General features: G+C 39.5%; 2 protein-coding genes across 11 annotated transcripts in view; one reads left to right on the top strand and one right to left on the bottom strand.

The window, feature by feature from the left end:
• The first annotated feature begins 798 nt into the window (after positions 1–798).
• tcaim (T cell activation inhibitor, mitochondrial) lies at positions 799–11,452 on the top strand. Of its 3 annotated transcripts, XM_023299614.3 has the most exons (11): positions 799–936; positions 1,416–1,535; positions 3,852–3,984; positions 4,601–4,751; positions 4,830–5,091; positions 5,356–5,478; positions 6,023–6,120; positions 6,643–6,734; positions 6,821–7,053; positions 7,141–7,272; positions 8,733–11,452. In XM_023299614.3, exons 2-11 carry the CDS (start codon positions 1,501–1,503, stop codon positions 8,956–8,958), a joined length of 1,485 nt encoding a protein of 494 aa, XP_023155382.2. In that variant the 5' UTR covers positions 799–936; positions 1,416–1,500; the 3' UTR covers positions 8,959–11,452. The 3 variants fall into 3 exon arrangements, with proteins under 3 accessions (XP_023155382.2, XP_054869383.1, XP_054869382.1); XM_055013408.1 differs by lacking the exon at positions 8,733–11,452 and having other exon boundaries at positions 7,141–8,496; XM_055013407.1 differs by lacking the exon at positions 799–936 and having other exon boundaries at positions 946–1,535.
• Positions 11,453–12,632: 1,180 nt separating this feature from the next.
• cnot10 (CCR4-NOT transcription complex, subunit 10) overlaps positions 12,633–17,295 on the bottom strand; it is a 33,342-nt gene continuing 28,679 nt past the window's right edge. For 6 of the 8 annotated variants that reach the window (XM_023299603.3, XM_023299611.3, XM_023299604.3 and 3 more), the window contains 3 exons: positions 16,835–16,962; positions 16,565–16,640; positions 12,633–13,029 (listed from right to left, as the gene is read on the bottom strand). In XM_023299603.3, the coding sequence (XP_023155371.1) occupies positions 12,869–13,029; positions 16,565–16,640; positions 16,835–16,962 (365 nt within the window). In that variant the 3' untranslated portion in view covers positions 12,633–12,868. The remainder of the gene's footprint in view (positions 13,030–16,564; positions 16,641–16,834; positions 16,963–17,295) is intronic. The other 2 variants (XM_023299606.3, XM_023299609.3) reach the window with 1 other exon arrangement.

The raw sequence follows: 17,295 nt of genomic DNA, 5'->3' as shown, positions 1-17,295 counted from the left end.
TGAATCCAGCAGGTGGAGACGTTTCCTCACATTTGATCCTGAAAACAGAAAGAGATTCAAGCAGCAGAAACCTGAAATCACTTTGAGATTTTTCTTCTCATATATATATATATATATATATATATATATATATATATATATATATATATATATATATATATATATATATATATATGTATATATATATATGTATATATATATATATATATGTGCATTATACTATGTAAAATTGTGTGATAAATAAAGGTCTGAAATCTTGAAACTTTATGAAATAATCTCCTCCCTTTGTTTTGTCCTTCCCATGATTGCAACTCACCTTGAATAACTTCTTGGGTGGGTTTTTATTTTTTCAGCCATCTGAAGGATCATTCTAGAGTTCCCAAAGACTTAATTATGTTTCAACTCCACTTTAGGCCATAAAGACTGTCAGAAACCTTTAAAACAACAATATTATATCGGGGTGGAATACATTTGACATGATTATCTTAACAAAATACACTGTTGCACACAAATACTACATTATGCATTTTCTGCGTTGGTTTTATGCATCACTCAACTCATGAAGAAGTCACCCAAAGCAGAATCTTGCTCTTTGAAAAACCTTTAATTGATAAATCCTTTAAATCTTTTTTTTTTCTTGGGGGGAGAGGGGTGTAAATGTTTCTGATTGCAACTGTATTAATAATGAATAACATTTACACACACTTGTCAGTCCTGCTACCGACAGGGTTTGTATATTCCAGCTATTTTTTCTACGGGTGCATTGTTGCTCACAGCTGCTCCAGGACTCTCCTCGATCCTCGGGATACATTTCCGGAAATGAGACGTCCTTTGATCGATTTCCGGGTCATGAGCCGAATGACCGAGAGTCGAGGAGTGGAGGAGGCTGAAATTCCTGAAATGAGATGAGCCTGCAGACATACGTCTCTATTTGTTGTCAGTTGCTAATTTGTCAAAAACCCTAAGTCGTAGCTCATTTTGAGACCTAAGCTAAGCAGGATTAGCTCATAGATAAAACTCTCACGACGCTAACTGTTTTTGCTCGGTAGAATAGTGACCTAGAGCCATGTTTTGTTGCTGACATGAAGTTGAAGTTACGTAGGAAACACTGTCGAAGCAGTAAAATGTGGTTATTGTTCCGCTTGTTTCCTTTGATGACCTAATAACGAGTCGACTGGCCATCGTTTAGCTAGCTAGCTCAGTAGCTAACGTTAGGTTGTGTAAAAAAGCTGCATAGGTAATCCTTGGTATTAGGTTTGGAAGATGTTTTCAGGAGTGGCAGGGATTAAAGACGAAAGTAGATACATCTCAGAATGGATTTTTATGATGCTAGGGTAGTTCTTTCCTGCTGAGTGTTGACTTAAGGCGCTGTAAATGAAAGAATACTGCTGAAGGCTGTACTGTGCTGTTGACAGATACTGGGTAATCATGGAACTAGTCTGATACCAGGACTGCAGGAGAACATGATTAAAAGTCCATCTGTTGACTAGCAGCATCACAATGTCTGTCAACGCCCTCCTGCGATGCACCATCAGGTAACACCTTTACACTGTGTGATAGAACTTTGTGCATAGTGTTAGCAGAAGCTCCTCTTAGCTCCAGGAACAGAGGCTCAGATGTCAGGCCATCATTTAGTGTACCACAGACATACCAAGGCATCCCCAATTCTTGAACTAAATTACAAATATAAACCTTGAAGACAGAATGCTTAATTTTCTATATACCCTGTACAGCTTTAACAGGATAAAATACTATGTAAACATTCCAGAAACAATAGTAATAATAATAATAATAATAATAATAATATAACAATAATACATTTTATTTGTATAGCGCTTTTTAGAACACTCAAAGACTTTACATGTAAAATCAGCAAACATTAAAAATAAAGGAACATCATAAAAGAAGTCATAAAATATATCCTAAAAATAAGTTTGTCTTATGTATTAAAAGCAGTTCTGAACAGGTGGGTTTTGAGGAGTGATTTGAAGATGGTCAGGTCTGTGCAGTCATGGATGTGTTGTGGCAGGGAGTTCCAGAGTGTGGAGGCAGATATGGAGAATGCTCTGTCCTCCCAGGTTCAGTGCTTGGTTCAGAACGGGGGCAGAGAAGGTTTGCAGTAGATGAACGGAGGCTGCAGGAGGGAGTGTGATGGTGGAGCAGGTCTCTGAGCTATGAGGGGGTTTGGTTATGGAGGACTTTGTGGGTCAGCAGGAGGACTTTGAACTGAATGCGTTGTAGGACGGGGAGCCAGTGGAGGTTTTGGAGGACAGGAGTGATGTGTTCACAGGAGCAGGAGTGGGTGAGGAGGCAGGCAGCAGAGTTCTGGATATACTGAAGTTTATTGAGGACTTCTGAAGATGAACCATAAAGAATGCTGTTGCAGTAGTCAATTCGGGATGTGATGAATGCATGGATGAGGGTTTCAGCAGCAGGGAAGGAGAGTGAGTTGCAGAGGCGTGCGATGTTCTAGAGGTGAAAGAAGGAGGTCCGGGTGGTCTGGTTGATGTGTTGTTGGAAGGTGAGGTTGCTGTCAAGAATAATTCCCACATTACGGAAGTAAGGTGATGGGGACAGAGTGGAGTTATCGATGGTCTGGGTGAAGCTGTCAGTCTTTTCTGTGAGGGATTTGGGGCCAATGATTATTATGTCAGATTTGTCACAGTTTAATTGTAGAAAGTTATTTTGCATCCATGTTTTTATTTGACTGAAGCAGTTGGTCAGGGTGGAGCAGGTTGGTGGGGTGATGGATTTGGTTGAAATGTAGATCTGTATGTCGTTGGTGTAGCAGTGGAAGTGGAGACCATGTTTGCAGATGATATTGCCAAGAGGGAGGATGTAAATAATCCATAATTGGCAGTAAGGTGAGGAAAATTACAGTTGCAAAGCGAAACTGTTAAGCAACCTTTAACTTACAAGGCAGTCTTATGATATGGATAACATTGTCTGAAAATCTATCAAATAAAGCTCTGGTAGCTAGTCAGAGAAGTTAAATAAAGCATATTTGAGTGAATTTTAAAAAAAATAATGAAATAATAATAATCGCTACAGTAAATTTTCCCGTCTTTCACAGGGCCTCTGTCAACATCCAGTGCAGTTTGCAGTTTGAGGTGAACAGACTGGTGTTTACATTTAGTACAATTCATATTTTATTTATACAGTGCCAATTCACAACATGTGTCATCGCAAATCACTTCACGTAGTAAAGTGAACCTTTACAAAATCTGTACAGACATACCCAACAAAACCAACATTTCCTTTGGAGCCCCTTTTAGCAACCACTTGATGCAGAACCAGGCTCAGGGAGGTTGACTGGTTAGGGTGAAGGTGGAGTAAGGGGATAGAACAGGACACTAGATGGAGAACAGACTAATAATGCATAAGACTGAACAACCTCTATGTCATCTACTCCCTGTCATCAAAGGATGTTTTGTCCCAAGAAAACCACCAGCTGCACGTTCTTGTTTGATATGAGTTTGAATTAGTTTGGCACCGTGAAACAATGTCTTGTATTGGACTATAGTCATCTTCATCTCATAAAATATGGTTGATGGGGTTTATTAAAGTAAGTTTATTAATGTATTCATCAAATAAAAATGCCACTCACAAAATCAACCCTGTCAGGTTAAAAACTCTTTAGAAAAAGCTAATTGGGTGATAATAGATTGAGCTTACAGTTTGTAGTGAATAGTTTCAGGCAAACAGCAATAATCACTAAGCACTAGTTACACATATGTAGATGTGACTATTTCTAACCACCTCCACCACTGAACAGTATTTAGAACTACTACTAACACTTTGTCTGTTTTCTCTGTTCAAGGATAGATAACATCCATGTCTTTTTTCTGTAGGCTACACAGGAAACATGTGACTACACATTTAGTTCATCAGAGAAGTTTGTCGGGGGCAGAGGCTGTCAATGCGCTCAGACCGTTTTATCTTGCAGTCCATCCAGACTTCTTTGGTCAATATCCCAGAGAACGGGTAGGTCTCTCATATACATGAGTTTTTCAGACATTCATTATTCCAAATATTTATTAGGTTATAAAGCAATAACTCTGAAGGGACTGGTTTGACGATTACCAGTTCACAGGCTGTGGTGGTACTGTCAGTAGTATGTGCATGTGTAGCAACACGACCTACTGTAGAACATTATTGTTCTATTTTTTTGGGCACTCAGCAGTCTGAAAAATAGTGGCTATCAGAGAAAGTGATGTAAACATTTGAAAAATGATTTTTTAAAAAATGCAGATACATCACATCCTCAACACAATGTCGTTTTTTTGACTGTTTTAATGAAACTGACAGACTGATTGTTATTTAACTAATGATGTGCATATAATATAATATAATATAATATAATATAATATAATATAATATAATATAATATAATATAATATAATATAATAATAATCTAATATAACATAACATAACATAACATAACATAACATAACATAACATAACATAACATAATATAATATAATATAATAAAGGACTATCTTAATATAATATAATATAAAAGGTAGTTGTTAAAACCAGCTTGCTGTGTTGGAAGTGTTGGTGCCATGGTGTAAAATATTTGGGAACAACTGTTTTACAGGATGTGAATGAAAATTCATTAAAAAGGCTAAATGGCTATCTGGAAAACTTGCAAAAGCCTGGGTCACATTCAGTGCAGCCAATGAAGCTCACCTTTTATGTAAGGGACACGAAGGAAAGCAGCGATGAGCAGCAGGATCCCCTCATCTCAGGTCAGTTTCTGTTGATACTGCCCATTATATTGGTGAGTTCTGTTTTGAAAAATGTTAAACTCTCCGCCTGGTTCTCAGGATTTCGCTCAGTGAGTTTCATCCTGCACACAAATGATGTCTTGAGCACAGTGATGAACGTCTTGACGTCCTGCTGTCTACCTGTGGACCACATGAAAGGACTGAAAGCAAGTACGTCAAAAGAGACATCAAAAAGCCCACCTGAGGCGCAGGTGCCGTTCTACAGGCCTATCAAATGGGATAAAAGTTACTACACCTTCAGTGGCTTCAGAGACCCTGAACAGGAGCTGCAGCAGGCTAGGAGAGTGGAGCCTACTCTCAGGTTAGTGACACTAGACCTTAACTCACTATTATTAGTGACCTACAGAGTACATAGCACAGAGGCTGGTATCAAACTACAGAGTTAGTGAAAATTCAATGTTGACATGTTGTTACCACAACAGGCATTAATTACAATGGTTTTATAGAATACATTATTTAATTGAAGGATGTGTACATTTTAAATGTTTGAAAGTAGTGAAATCCTGTGTGGACATGTTTGTTTTAGTCAGCTCTGAGTGGTCTCATGTTGTCTCATGTTTGTTAGCTTGTGGCTGAGAAACAACGAGCCTGAAGCAACAAAGAAGTACAGTGCTAGTCTTCCTCGGAGAGAAGAGCTGAAGAGACTGCAAAAGGAACTGTGTCACAAATTTAATTTAGCAGATATCAGGTATTCAGAGCTCCTATGTTTCCTCTAACAGTTTGTGCTGGTGGGAGCTGCTAACCAAATGCTAGCAACACTGTAGTGTAACTGAGTGTGTCTGTTTCCCCCGGTGAACACTGTGTTGAGCTTTGTCCAAGTAAAATGATCAACAGCTTAGCAAGTGCACGGTCCTAGCTAGCTAATGATTCATAGTTAAGGTTGGGGAACCCGCAGTCACAAGTTAATTCTGAAGTCTTTCTTTCATTGTCAGTGTTTCAGAGCATGATTTAGATGACAGAAAACATGTGCATCTCATCTAATTAGAATGTAGTGGAAAACATTTGTCCTCAGACATTGCTCAAAGTGATAATTATATGTATTCTTTTCTCATTAGACATGAACAAAAATATTTCAAGCCTTTATTTCTTTTAAATTGATGATAACAGCTTACAGGTAATGAAACACTAATTGCTCTTTAGGGGTCTAAGACTTGTTAAGATTTAATTGTAGGCTATGTATGAACTAGTAGTGAACATACTTAGGTGATGATGACATCAGTTGTGTGGTACAGGTGGCAACGCAACTGGGGAGTGGCCCACAGGTGTTGTCAGCTTCAGAGTCTGGTCCGACTATCTCAGCAGAATCCTGAGGCCCTGATCCACCTGCAAGGTAAGGAGTTTCATCCCAGCTGAAAGAGATAGAGTTGTGTCTTTGTCCTTTCCACTTTTGACAGAACACAGCCAGAGCAGATTTGAGTGGGTCAGGGTTCTAAAGTTACAGGAACCTTTTTGAGAATCACATTTCTTATCTCTCTATATTAAAGCATGTATTGCACTGTACAGTGGATTTCATGTTAAAGAAAACCAAAAAACACAGTAGTTTTAAAGAAGCCACCATAGTATATTTTGACTTTTTGTGTTTTCCTTCCAACCTCAACTTAAAATACTACACTGCAACATTACCAAGTTCAGCCCAACAAGAAACCAAAGGAGAAATTTATTTGTGCTGTTGTCAGCTTGTTTTCCACAGCATTGCATCAGCAAACTGCAGAGACTGCACTGTTTGATATTTACTCATATCCCACATTGAAACTGTGACATGACATAGTAGGCAATGTTCTAAAATTGAATTCCCTACCCAAGACTTGCAAAGATGGATAAAACTGAATGTGCTCTTCTACCCTCCTGTCAGGGCATACCGTTGTGTTCGCTGACCAGTCAGGAATGAATGCCTCTGGACATGTCATGCTAGGAACCATGGACGTTCATAATCAGTGGATCAAAGTAATACAGTCACAGCCCTTATGCTGTCACATGTTCGCCGTTTTCCTCTTTGTTTTCTGACTTGTCCTCTAACCATGTACCCCCAGCTACTAGAGCAGCTGCCCAGCTACCGTAGCCTGCATCACCAGACAGACTGGCTGAAGGAAAGGATCAGTCTTCTCCTGGGTGGGACTCAAGTGGTCCACATGGAAAGGCTGGGACCAGTCCAGCCCATCACTGAGCACTACAGCAGTCTGAGAAGCTTCCATCAGAGCTTGATGTCCCAACGCCTTCACCTGCACCCCAGGAGCCTGCAGGGCCTCACTATGTTGTTGGAGAAGTATGCAGCGACCTTCCCCTCTGAACACCACAGACATGTTCATTTTACTTGAAGTTAGACATGACTTGTTGTTTGTGTCCGTACCAGCGACCGCTCTAGACCTACTCTTCATGAGATGGGTCACTTCATTATTCCCACCAACTGTGACCCACCCCAGCTGCAGACCTTCCTCCAGAACCATGCCCCCGAGGCCAGACAGCGCATTCAACGCAAAAACCAGTGAGTTCAACATAGCAAGCCATTCTGCAACCCTGTCTGCATTTCAGACAGAGGTGCAGGTCCAAAAGTCAGATGAGTTTGTGTCTTGTGATACATTGTAGTATTTCTGTACTCCACTGCTTCTGGTTTGATCGGAACATATCCGTCTGTGCTCAGTTCTGATCCTGAATAGACCATTTTGGCAAAAGCTTTAATAACTGGGCAGTGTGCTGTGTGAGGGATCATACCTGGAATTACTGTAATAGAAATGATAAACATTACAGGAAGTGAAGCTCAACTACCAGTTCTTGACTAAAATCATTTTATTGTTAGTAGTGTAGTATGTTTGATGTTAGAATAAATGAACACATTATAGAGTCAGTATCAGTTCAGTTGACATTCAGGCAGTGGTCACTCATAGTTTGGTCAAACAAACTTATGTGTTTTAGGAGTACTAATAGTTTACAGTAGTTGTGTCCACTCAGAATGATTGCAGGGCTCTGACTTAAGTCATATGTTTTTAATATCACAACGACCAAAGGGTGGCAAACAACCACAACAACCAAAGCCTGTGTCACAGTGAACAACAATCCTAAATTCAGAAACTGGACAGGAACATTTTCATTGTTGAATTTACACTCATGTCTTGTGCTGTATTTGACTGGACTGACAGAGTTCAGCTGTAGTTAAATGCACTAGGACATGAAGCAGGATGATAAATCAGTGGCGGTAATTCAGTTAAAATTGTTTATCTTTAATAAAGGACAGTGAGATTTTCTATAAATAGTTACTACAGTAAACAAATGAATGAAAAATAAGTGCTAACTTGTATTAATTTTTACTTGCTGTCATGAAAACTTATATTTTTTAATTATTTTGTTTGGCAAACGTCATACCTTAGAACAGAGTCCAAGTCAAGTCACCAGTCTTCATTTTTTGCGACTACAGTCTGCAGCTGTTTCTGCACATGTGCCAAAACGTGAACACTGGCATTCAAATTCAGTTTTCAATGACTTTCTATTTGCAGCATTGTTCCCATCATGCATTTCATGAGTAACTGATGGACAAAGTTGTTGGAATTCAAGCTGGAATTCAGTCCAAGCTGTCCATTCCGGATTTTTCTTCCTGCTTCTTTTTTAGTAGTGGAATGTGTATAGTTTAGGTTAGTGCTTTTATTTTGTAAAACTGGTATTGAACATTTTGCATTGACACAAGTGAAATAAAGTAAACTGAGAAAATGAAAAATGATGGCTAGTTTTTTATTTTTGCAGTTTCATTTAGTATTTTCAGTGCTTTGCTGCAGGGGTTTGACAGAAGTTAGAAACCATGTAGATGTGTTGTGACAGAACACAGAATGAACATAAGCACTCATACTCATCATGACTGGGTACAGATACACAACATTACTGTTCCAAAAGACACCGTATCTCCTAGTCGTTGATCAGGATTGTTGCTGACTCATTTACTGTGTGTGTGTGAAGGCTTCAGGCTGAGGAGGAAGCTGTGGTGAAGCTGTGTCTCCGGAGTCTGTCTCTGAGGAGTCTGACCAAGGAGCCCAGTGTGAGCTCCAGCCAGATGATCCTGTGCTGCAGAAGGCTGCTGGAGCAGCACTCCCCACTGATGCAGGGCCTGCTTATTTGTGTGTCTCACTTCTACTCAGTCATGCAAGATGGAGACCTGTGTGTCCCGTGGGACTGGAAGAGCTGATCTAGAGGGGCATGTTCTAGACCTGCACGATTTCACTTCGTACAGGTCTAAGAGGTATTTTGAAAAAGAAAAGAAAAAGTCGTTCACACAAGAAATACACCGAACTTGTTTGCAAGGCAAGTTTATTTCTATAGCACATTTCATACACGAAGTTGATTCAAAGTCACTACAGATTTTGGATTTTAGAAGGAGAACCCTTTAACCAGGGAAATATTCAAGCAGACCAGTGAGGGTTTATTGAATAAGAAGCACTTTATCTTATTGTTAAAAAAGGCTAAAAGAAAGAGAATGTGGAGATCAGTGGCTCCCCCCTGGTGTGTCTGTTCAGATGAGAGTTGAGGCTTTGTGGTTTAACAAAGTCCGTATTTATTGTTGCTGTGTAAAGTGCACTGAAAAACAATGGAATAATAGTTCTTGTAAAGGCACAAAACTAAAGCTAAATTAGTCACTACCAATCAACGCACATGGTGAGAATTGTTTGATTTCCATTAAACAGGCCGAAGTGTTTAGTAGGTTTAAAGTCATAATAAGTCAACATTGCCCCTGTAGAAGTATCAAACACAGTATTTTTGTCTAGTAGAAATCATAACTGTGAGTGAACATCACTTAATTATGTGATGATAAAGTGATTGTGGGGAGACGATCCAGAAACATCAACACAGAGTTCCTTCAGTGTTTTGTCACAAGTACAGTTCGGTACCTTCTGTGTCGTGTGTTTTGCATAGAGAAGATGCGACTGGGACTGTGAACTGCTTGTGAACTACGTGTGATGATGTGTTGCTTCTGGATGGAGCTGTTCTACAAATTCTGGACATTTCAGATGCAGTTGTGACACTTAAGTTGATACGTCTTTACAGATGAACCCACATTAATGCTGTCACTCAATCATCTAACACATGGCTCTGGAGGTGAAGTACTCTCATCTAGATTGCATCTGGAATAAAAATGACATTTTTATTGTGGACTGTTTATTAATGTATCATTTAATGAGAAAATGACTCTGAGCCTTGGATTGATGGTTAATTAGTTCAGCTCTCTGATTCAGACAACTTTCAGAAATACCCTGCTGAGTGTCAGAATGGGATAAAAACTGATGTGTGATTCTGTCTAGAATGTAATAATGCTCCCTGAGTATTGTAATAACCGTTTGTGTTCAGCTCAACGGGAACATAAAAATGACATCACTCTCTCTATATATGACAAAATTTATAGATTTAAGGTCCAATCTGTATTTTATATTTAACGTCATTTCCATCTCAGTCCGATCATAGCCTGTTCCACATTATTATTATTATGTCCACTATTATTAGATCATTGTTTTTAGACCCACAATTCCACTGCAAACAAGTAGCGATATTTTATAGACTAAAATTAAAAATGAAAATTTAGTTACAAAAAGATCAAAAACATAAAGTGACAGAAATGAAAACTGTACATTTAGACACTACATAGGATTAGGTTTAAAAATGTATGAATTAAAGATTATACTTTGTGTTGCTGATGAGTAAAGAGACAAGAATAAGGGTACTGTATCTGATGATCTTGACAGTTTTTATACTGGTTCAGCTTGTTTAGGAAAGGTTTTTGTGAAAAGGAGATGTGTAGTGACCCAAGATAACATGGGACCCACACTATGATAGAAAACAGCTGGACTCAGACCAGTTAATATAAAGGATATTATGAACCAGCTCTGTTCACTTTTACCCAAGAAGAATCAGTTGAGTGATTTGTTAGCACCGATTAGGTAAAGGGTTTAAAGTCTCTCCAAAACTTTTGGCACCAATGCAGCAAACATTAAACATGCATTTTAAAATTTTTCCTGCACTTTTAATTGAATCAACATGATACAGGAGAAAACCAAAGTGCATTGTAGGTTTCTACAGACCCGTTAGTCCCAAAATGTCCTTCCAGGAAACTTTTAAATGTTGACAACTAGGAGGGCATTTTAAGATTTGGAGTCAAGTCCCAAATTTGTCAGTGATCGGTATAATTTGAGAACTCCAGCTGAGACATGTTGTGGTTTTTAAATGTAAAGGGACCATAAAACGTGCTGTTTTGTTTGTGTATTCTGGGATGTGTAAGTGCATCATTTGTGAGACAATTTTAGAACGAAGAAAACCCCAAAAATTCTATGTCTTGTATGATACATGGGCCATTTTGACTCCAGAAATGCCAAAGTCTTCAGCTGGTGACACCCATTAGAATTCCCTGACCAGACCATGTTCTCCTAGATGGTGATCTTGATGTGACTGCTGATAATCTGACGCAAAGCTAGTTTACCTCCTTTGCTTTTTGTCACTTGATATATTGGTACATTTATGGTTTTCAGCAAATTCATGTCAGTAATGAAAGGTACCAATTCAAGGGTTTATTGAGTAACTGTGAAATGTCTAACATTAAATGGTACATTAAATGTACTTTATAAATTTTACATAATTCATCTCACCAAATTTAACAAAGCAATAAAGTGATTAAATCTGAGTTCCTTTGGTTACACTTTGGCAGATGTCAGTTGGATTGTGCTTAATGTTGGAGTTCTTGACTGTGCAGTTAAGAGTCACAGTGCACTGAAAAACACTTGCACTAGAATATCTACAGTTTTGTTGTTTTTGATCCCTTTCAAGTCAGACTCTCACTGTAGTGGTTTGGTGTCATTCATTTGCAATTGTTTTTTGTGAACCACAGCTACAATCACTACAGCTGTTGCTCATGGTGCTTTCACTTTAAAACAAGTGTACAACTTGAATAAAATAACACCTAAATCTGCCGTCTTTTCAGAAGATATTTTCTGGATAGTAATGCAGCGTGACCAACAAGAACCAGTGCTTCCAGTATATTCAAAATTCAACCTCCTGTGATAAAATCAACAGGGTTTCTGCAGGGCATTTAAAAAGCATTAATAGTCATTAAATTGATTTTGTCAAAATTAAGGCCTTAAATGGCATTAAAAATCATTAAATTTGATTCTCAGTGGAATTAAAATTCTTTCTGCAGTTTTCAAGAAAAATATTTGACAATAATAATTATAGACTGTGATTCTTCAGATATGTGTATCTGTGTAAACATGCCGGAGCATTGCGATAATTGTTCCAGCTGGTCGGGTACAATTGCCAAAAACTACATGTTTTTAAAGTGGCTGGCAGGCTGGACCAGGTGGAGGAGAGCTGGGAAATGGGGAAATGCAAATTCCAGCAAAAATGGCTAGAAAACATGGAATTCAGAGAATGACTGCAGCCCGTGGGTGGTCAGGGGTGGTTTCTGGATTCAGAAATAGTGAAATGTAGAGACAGTTTTCATATAATAATCATCTTTTACAAAAAGCAAACTCGTGTAATTTGTTGAGTTCACGGTCGTGGCATTAAAATTTTTACAGTGTAACATTAAAATGGCATTAAATAGCATTAAATTTGGATGATTTCTGCAGAAATCCTGATCAAGTAATTAAAAATATAATTTGAAATCTGTTTATTAATGAAATTAATAAACATGTAAATGTATTAGCTTTAAGACTAACCCCAACAAAAACAGGAAAATGTGTTCTGGGATATTGTAATATTATTTTGTTAAACCATATACACACAAGCATCTGCCTCATTAACCATTATCAAAATATTAATGTCAGATCCACTGTGGCTTTCACAACCTGCATGGTAAAAATGAGAGGAAAAGTCATATTTTATACAGTAAATAAAATTTATTTTTATTGTTCAGACAACACACTCATTCCTTACTCAAAATGAAACAAAAAGCCAGCTAGTCTCAGTGGCTGACACCACTGCAGCTGGAGTTTTTCTCTCCTCATCAGTCACCTGCAGTACATACGCCTTCTGATGCTGAGGGGAAGCAGCACCATATACGCCGAGCCTCTGAAAGGGTGGCTGCTGTATGGAGAGGGGTGGTTGGAGGCGGCTCATTTACGCTGAACTTGTGTGAAGGATGAGGGCAACTGGATGGGATTGACAGACTGAAAGGGTTGGATGGGTTTCTTGCCGGAGTCTGGGGAGACCCTCTGGACTACCAAAGGCAGCAGCTGGTTCCGTTTGATGATCTGCAGGGCCAGCTGAGTGTTTCCTGAGGACACACAACATGGATCCAGGGATTATCTCCAGGTTTAACCCGTTACTCACACACTGAAGGGAACTATAGGTAATAAAATACAACATAGAGACTAGAGTGGGCCCAGACAAAGCTCAGCAAAGCTTTCAGCGTGTACAGAGTCAATAAGCCAAATCAGTATCAAATCGGTGATATCAACATCACTATGGCAGCCAGCAGGGTGTCGCAATCAGTTGCTTTTTGGCCCTGATCTTGATGAATTTATGAGTATTATTTGATGTGGAGTCTGATGGAATATTTGTATTTACCATTAAAGATGGATCTGACAACCACAAATAATGTGTAACCTCCTCAACTAAGCACATTTTTTTCACAAGCCATAAGTCACTAACACAGTATTATATACAGTGTTAAGTACAGTTCAAAAACTACTGTGATGAAACTGGCTCTCATGCCATGAAAAGAAGACCAAGAATTTACTCTACTGCAGGGAAGCTCAACACAGTTACCAGCCTCAGACAGTTGTCAACTAATGGAACCACGACATATCTCTACATCTACCATGTTCATGGTGCAACTCCTAGAAAGAAAGTCTTGCTAGGAGAGAGCAAGAAGAAGATAACTTTCTGAACCAAGAAACACAAGAAATAGTCATTTGATCAGTAGAGATCTGGACTGTAGTCTGATGTTCGATTTTTGGGTGGAGCTGCTGAGTCTGTATGAGGTGCAGGAAAGAGAAAAGGTTGATGTCTGCGTGTCTGGTTTTGACTGTGCAGCATGAAGGAGCTGTGATTACAGCTTTGATGGTAACTGTTAGGCAATTGTTTAAACTACAAGTAAAATATTTTTTAGATGAGTAAAACTAAATCAAAATCAGTTTTCAAAATGAACTGTTGGAGTGCTCCACTGGACGACATGGCCTCAATAATCATCGACATAAACCTAATTGAGATGATTTGGGATGAATCGGAGTGGACAGCGAAGCAAAGCCAACCAGTGTTCTGCACACTTTGGAACACCTTCTAAACTGTTAATAAACTCAGACGACATCGTCACAATGCTGGTTGGAGAATGAAGAGTGAACAAAGCTGGCTACTTTGAGGAAACCTGAATATGAAACATAACTTGGTTTTACACTTTTTCTTCACTCTTTAATTCTATTTGTGTTATTTCTTTGTCTTGATGTATTCAATGCTGCTCTACACTGTAGAAAGTAGTAGCAGAAAGAAAAACCTGAATGAATAAGTTTGTCCAAGCTTTTAACTGGTGCTATATGTTGATGATTGGTACTTTAGTTACTAGTCAACGATATATGATCAATCAATCTTAAACCACATGGAGACATAGAACAGATTACAAAAAAGCATGGTGGCAAAATAGACCAGGTAAACAGATGGTCTACAATCTCCACTGATCCTCTCTTCATCATGGTACCTGTTAGTGGGTGGGATATATTAGGAAACAGGTGAACAATTTGTACACAAAGTTGATGTGTTACATGATGATTACATCTTGTACATCGTCTTATTATCTTTTGGGAGAAGTCTGTGTCATTGCCAGTCAAAAAGAAAGCTTGCTGTTAAAAAAAAGTTACTTTAAGTCAAAATGTGCCAGGGTTATGAATATGATTTAACCCTAGCTGATGCAGTGAAGAGCTTCTCATTTCTTAAACATCTTGGTGCCAGACACCACAGCACACCTTCAGGGGTCTAGTGGAGTCCATGCCTCAACAGTTCAGGGCTGTTTTGGCAGCAAAAAGGACCAACACAATATTAGGCAGCTGGTCATAGTGTTATGCCCGATCGGTACGTCTGTATCTCTATCGCTATATCTATCTCTATATACAGTATCTCACAAAAGTGAGTCCACCCCTTGCATTTCTCCAAATATTTAATGATATCTATTCATGGAACAACACTGACGAAATGAAACTTTCATACAATGTAAAGTAGTCACCGTACAGCTTGGATAACAGTGTACATTTTATCTTCCCATCAAAATAACTAAAACACAGCCATTAATGTCTAAACTGCTGGCAACAAAAGTCAGTACACCCTGAACTGAAAATGTCCAAATTGGGCCCAAGTGCACATTTTCCATCCCCAGTTTCATGTGACTTGTTAGCGTTAAAAGGTCTCAGGTGTGAAAGGTGAGCAGGTGTGTTTAATTTGGTAATATCACTCTCACACATCTCACATTGGTCACTGGAAGTTCAACATGGCACCTCATGGCAAAGAACTCTCTGAGGATCTGAGAAAAAGGATTGTTGCTCTACATAACGATGGCCTAGGCTATAAGAAGATTGCCATCACCCTGAAATTGAGCTGCAGCACTGTGGCCAAGAGCATCCAGCGGTTTAAGAGGACCGGTTCCACTCAGAACAGGCCTCGCCATGGTCGACCAAAGAAGTTGAGTGCATGTGCTCAGCGTCGAATCCACAGGTTGTCTTTGGGAAATAGGCGTAGGAGTGCTGCCAGCATTGCTGCAGAGGTTGGAGGGGTGGGGGGTCAGCCTGTCAGTGCTCAGACCATACGCCACACACTGCATCAAATTGGCCTCTATGGCTGTCGTCCCAGAAGAAAGCCTCTTCTAAAGATGATGCACAAGGAAGCCCGCAAACAGTTTGCTGAAGACAAGCAGACTAAGGATATGGATTACTGGAACCATGTCCTGTGGTCTGATGAGACCAAGATAAACTTATTTGGTTCAGATGGTGTCAAGCGTGTGTGGCGGCAGCCAGGTGAGGAGTACAAAGACAAGTGTGTCTTGCCTACAGTCAAGCATGGTGGTGGGAGTGTCATGGTCTGGGGCTGTATGAGTGCTGCCGGCACTGGAAAATTACAGTTTATTGAGGGAAGCATGAATGCCAAAATGTACTGTGACATACTGAAGCAGAGCATGATCCCCTCCCTTAAGAAGCTGGGCCGCAGGGCATTATTCCAACATGATAATGACCCCAGACACACCTCCAAGATGACCACTGCCTTGCTAGAGAAGCTGAGAGTAAAGGTGATGGACTGGCCAAGCATGTCTCCAGACCTAAACCCAATTGAGCATCTGTGGGGCATCCTTAAATGGAAGGTGGAGGAGCGTAAGGTCTCTAACATCCACCAGCTTCGTGATGTCATCATGGAGGAGTGGGAGATGATTCCAGTGGCAACCTGTGAAGCTCTGGTGAACTCCATGCCCAGGAGGGTGAAGGCAGTGCTGGAAAATAATGGTGGCCACACAAAATATTGACACTTGGGCCCAATTTGGACATTTTCAGTTAGGGGTGTACTGACTTTTGTTGCCAGCAGTTTAGACATTAATGGCTGTCTTTTAGTTATTTTGATGGGAAGATAAAATGTACACTGTTATCCAAGCTGTACGGTGACTACTTTACATTGTATGAAAGTTTCATTTCGTCAGTGTTGTCCCATGAATAGATATCATTAAATATTTGGAGAAATCACTTTTGTGAGATACTGTATATATATATATATATACAGCGAGAGAGCAAGAGAGACTGAGAGACAGAGTGTCAATGAGTGTCTGACAGAGATCTGACCATTCTGTAGCTCTAGATACACTCCCAGCAGGATGGCTTCAGGTGGAATCTCCTTGGTGTTCACCATTGATGCCGCCTGATGAAGGCAACACAAATTACAATTAGGTGATCTCTTATTATTATTACTGTACCATTTGCTGTCCATCATCTAAAGTATGCTAGCAGTATTAGCCTTTAAGGTTGTAGAAACTGTGCAGTTGGAAATGATACAAATCTGAACATTTTTCAAGACCTGCTCAAGTCACATACTACAGATGTTTCCATGATTACCTGATGCAGACACTTGCGGGCCTTCTCATACTCACTCCTCAAGCAGTAAGCACTACCCAGGTTGAAGAGCATCATGGCCCGAGCTGATGTCACGCTGCTGGGGTAACACAGGGGAGTTTGCTTCCCTGCTGCATACACATGGTAAACTATTAGTCATATCCTTGATACTTTCCAATGGCCACATTTTAAATTAGTCTTCCTTTAACATGTATAAAAAAAAAAGTGCAAAATTTTCAGATCAGGGTAACACTGGGGTCCCAGAAAGTTTCTATCGGTGTATCTGTCCATGTTTCAAAAAATACACTCTTTGGTCAACATTTAACTAACTTTTAAGCCCTCGAACAGCACTAGAACCTGATGGGTGGCAAATATGGAAAGTCAATGTTGAGATTTTTGATATTTTGACTTGCCACAATGGGGATGTGGACTGTAGGACCATTAAAACTAATGTGCAAAAGACG

This window comes from Amphiprion ocellaris, chromosome 9, assembly GCF_022539595.1.
Source record: "Amphiprion ocellaris isolate individual 3 ecotype Okinawa chromosome 9, ASM2253959v1, whole genome shotgun sequence".
In the NCBI taxonomy this organism is placed as follows: domain Eukaryota; kingdom Metazoa; phylum Chordata; class Actinopteri; family Pomacentridae; genus Amphiprion; species Amphiprion ocellaris.
This window is presented reverse-complemented; position numbering and strand designations above follow the sequence as displayed.

Bases quoted from the DNA above. Each gene is read 5' to 3' on its own strand.
- tcaim (XM_023299614.3), top strand. From the start codon at position 1,501: ATGTCTGTCAACGCCCTCCTGCGATGCACCATCAG. The intron at 4,752-4,829 runs GTCAGTTTCTGT...CCTGGTTCTCAG, and splicing joins GCAGGATCCCCTCATCTCAG to GATTTCGCTCAGTGAGTTTC. The intron at 7,273-8,732 runs GTGAGTTCAACA...GTGTGTGTGAAG, and splicing joins CGCATTCAACGCAAAAACCA to GCTTCAGGCTGAGGAGGAAG.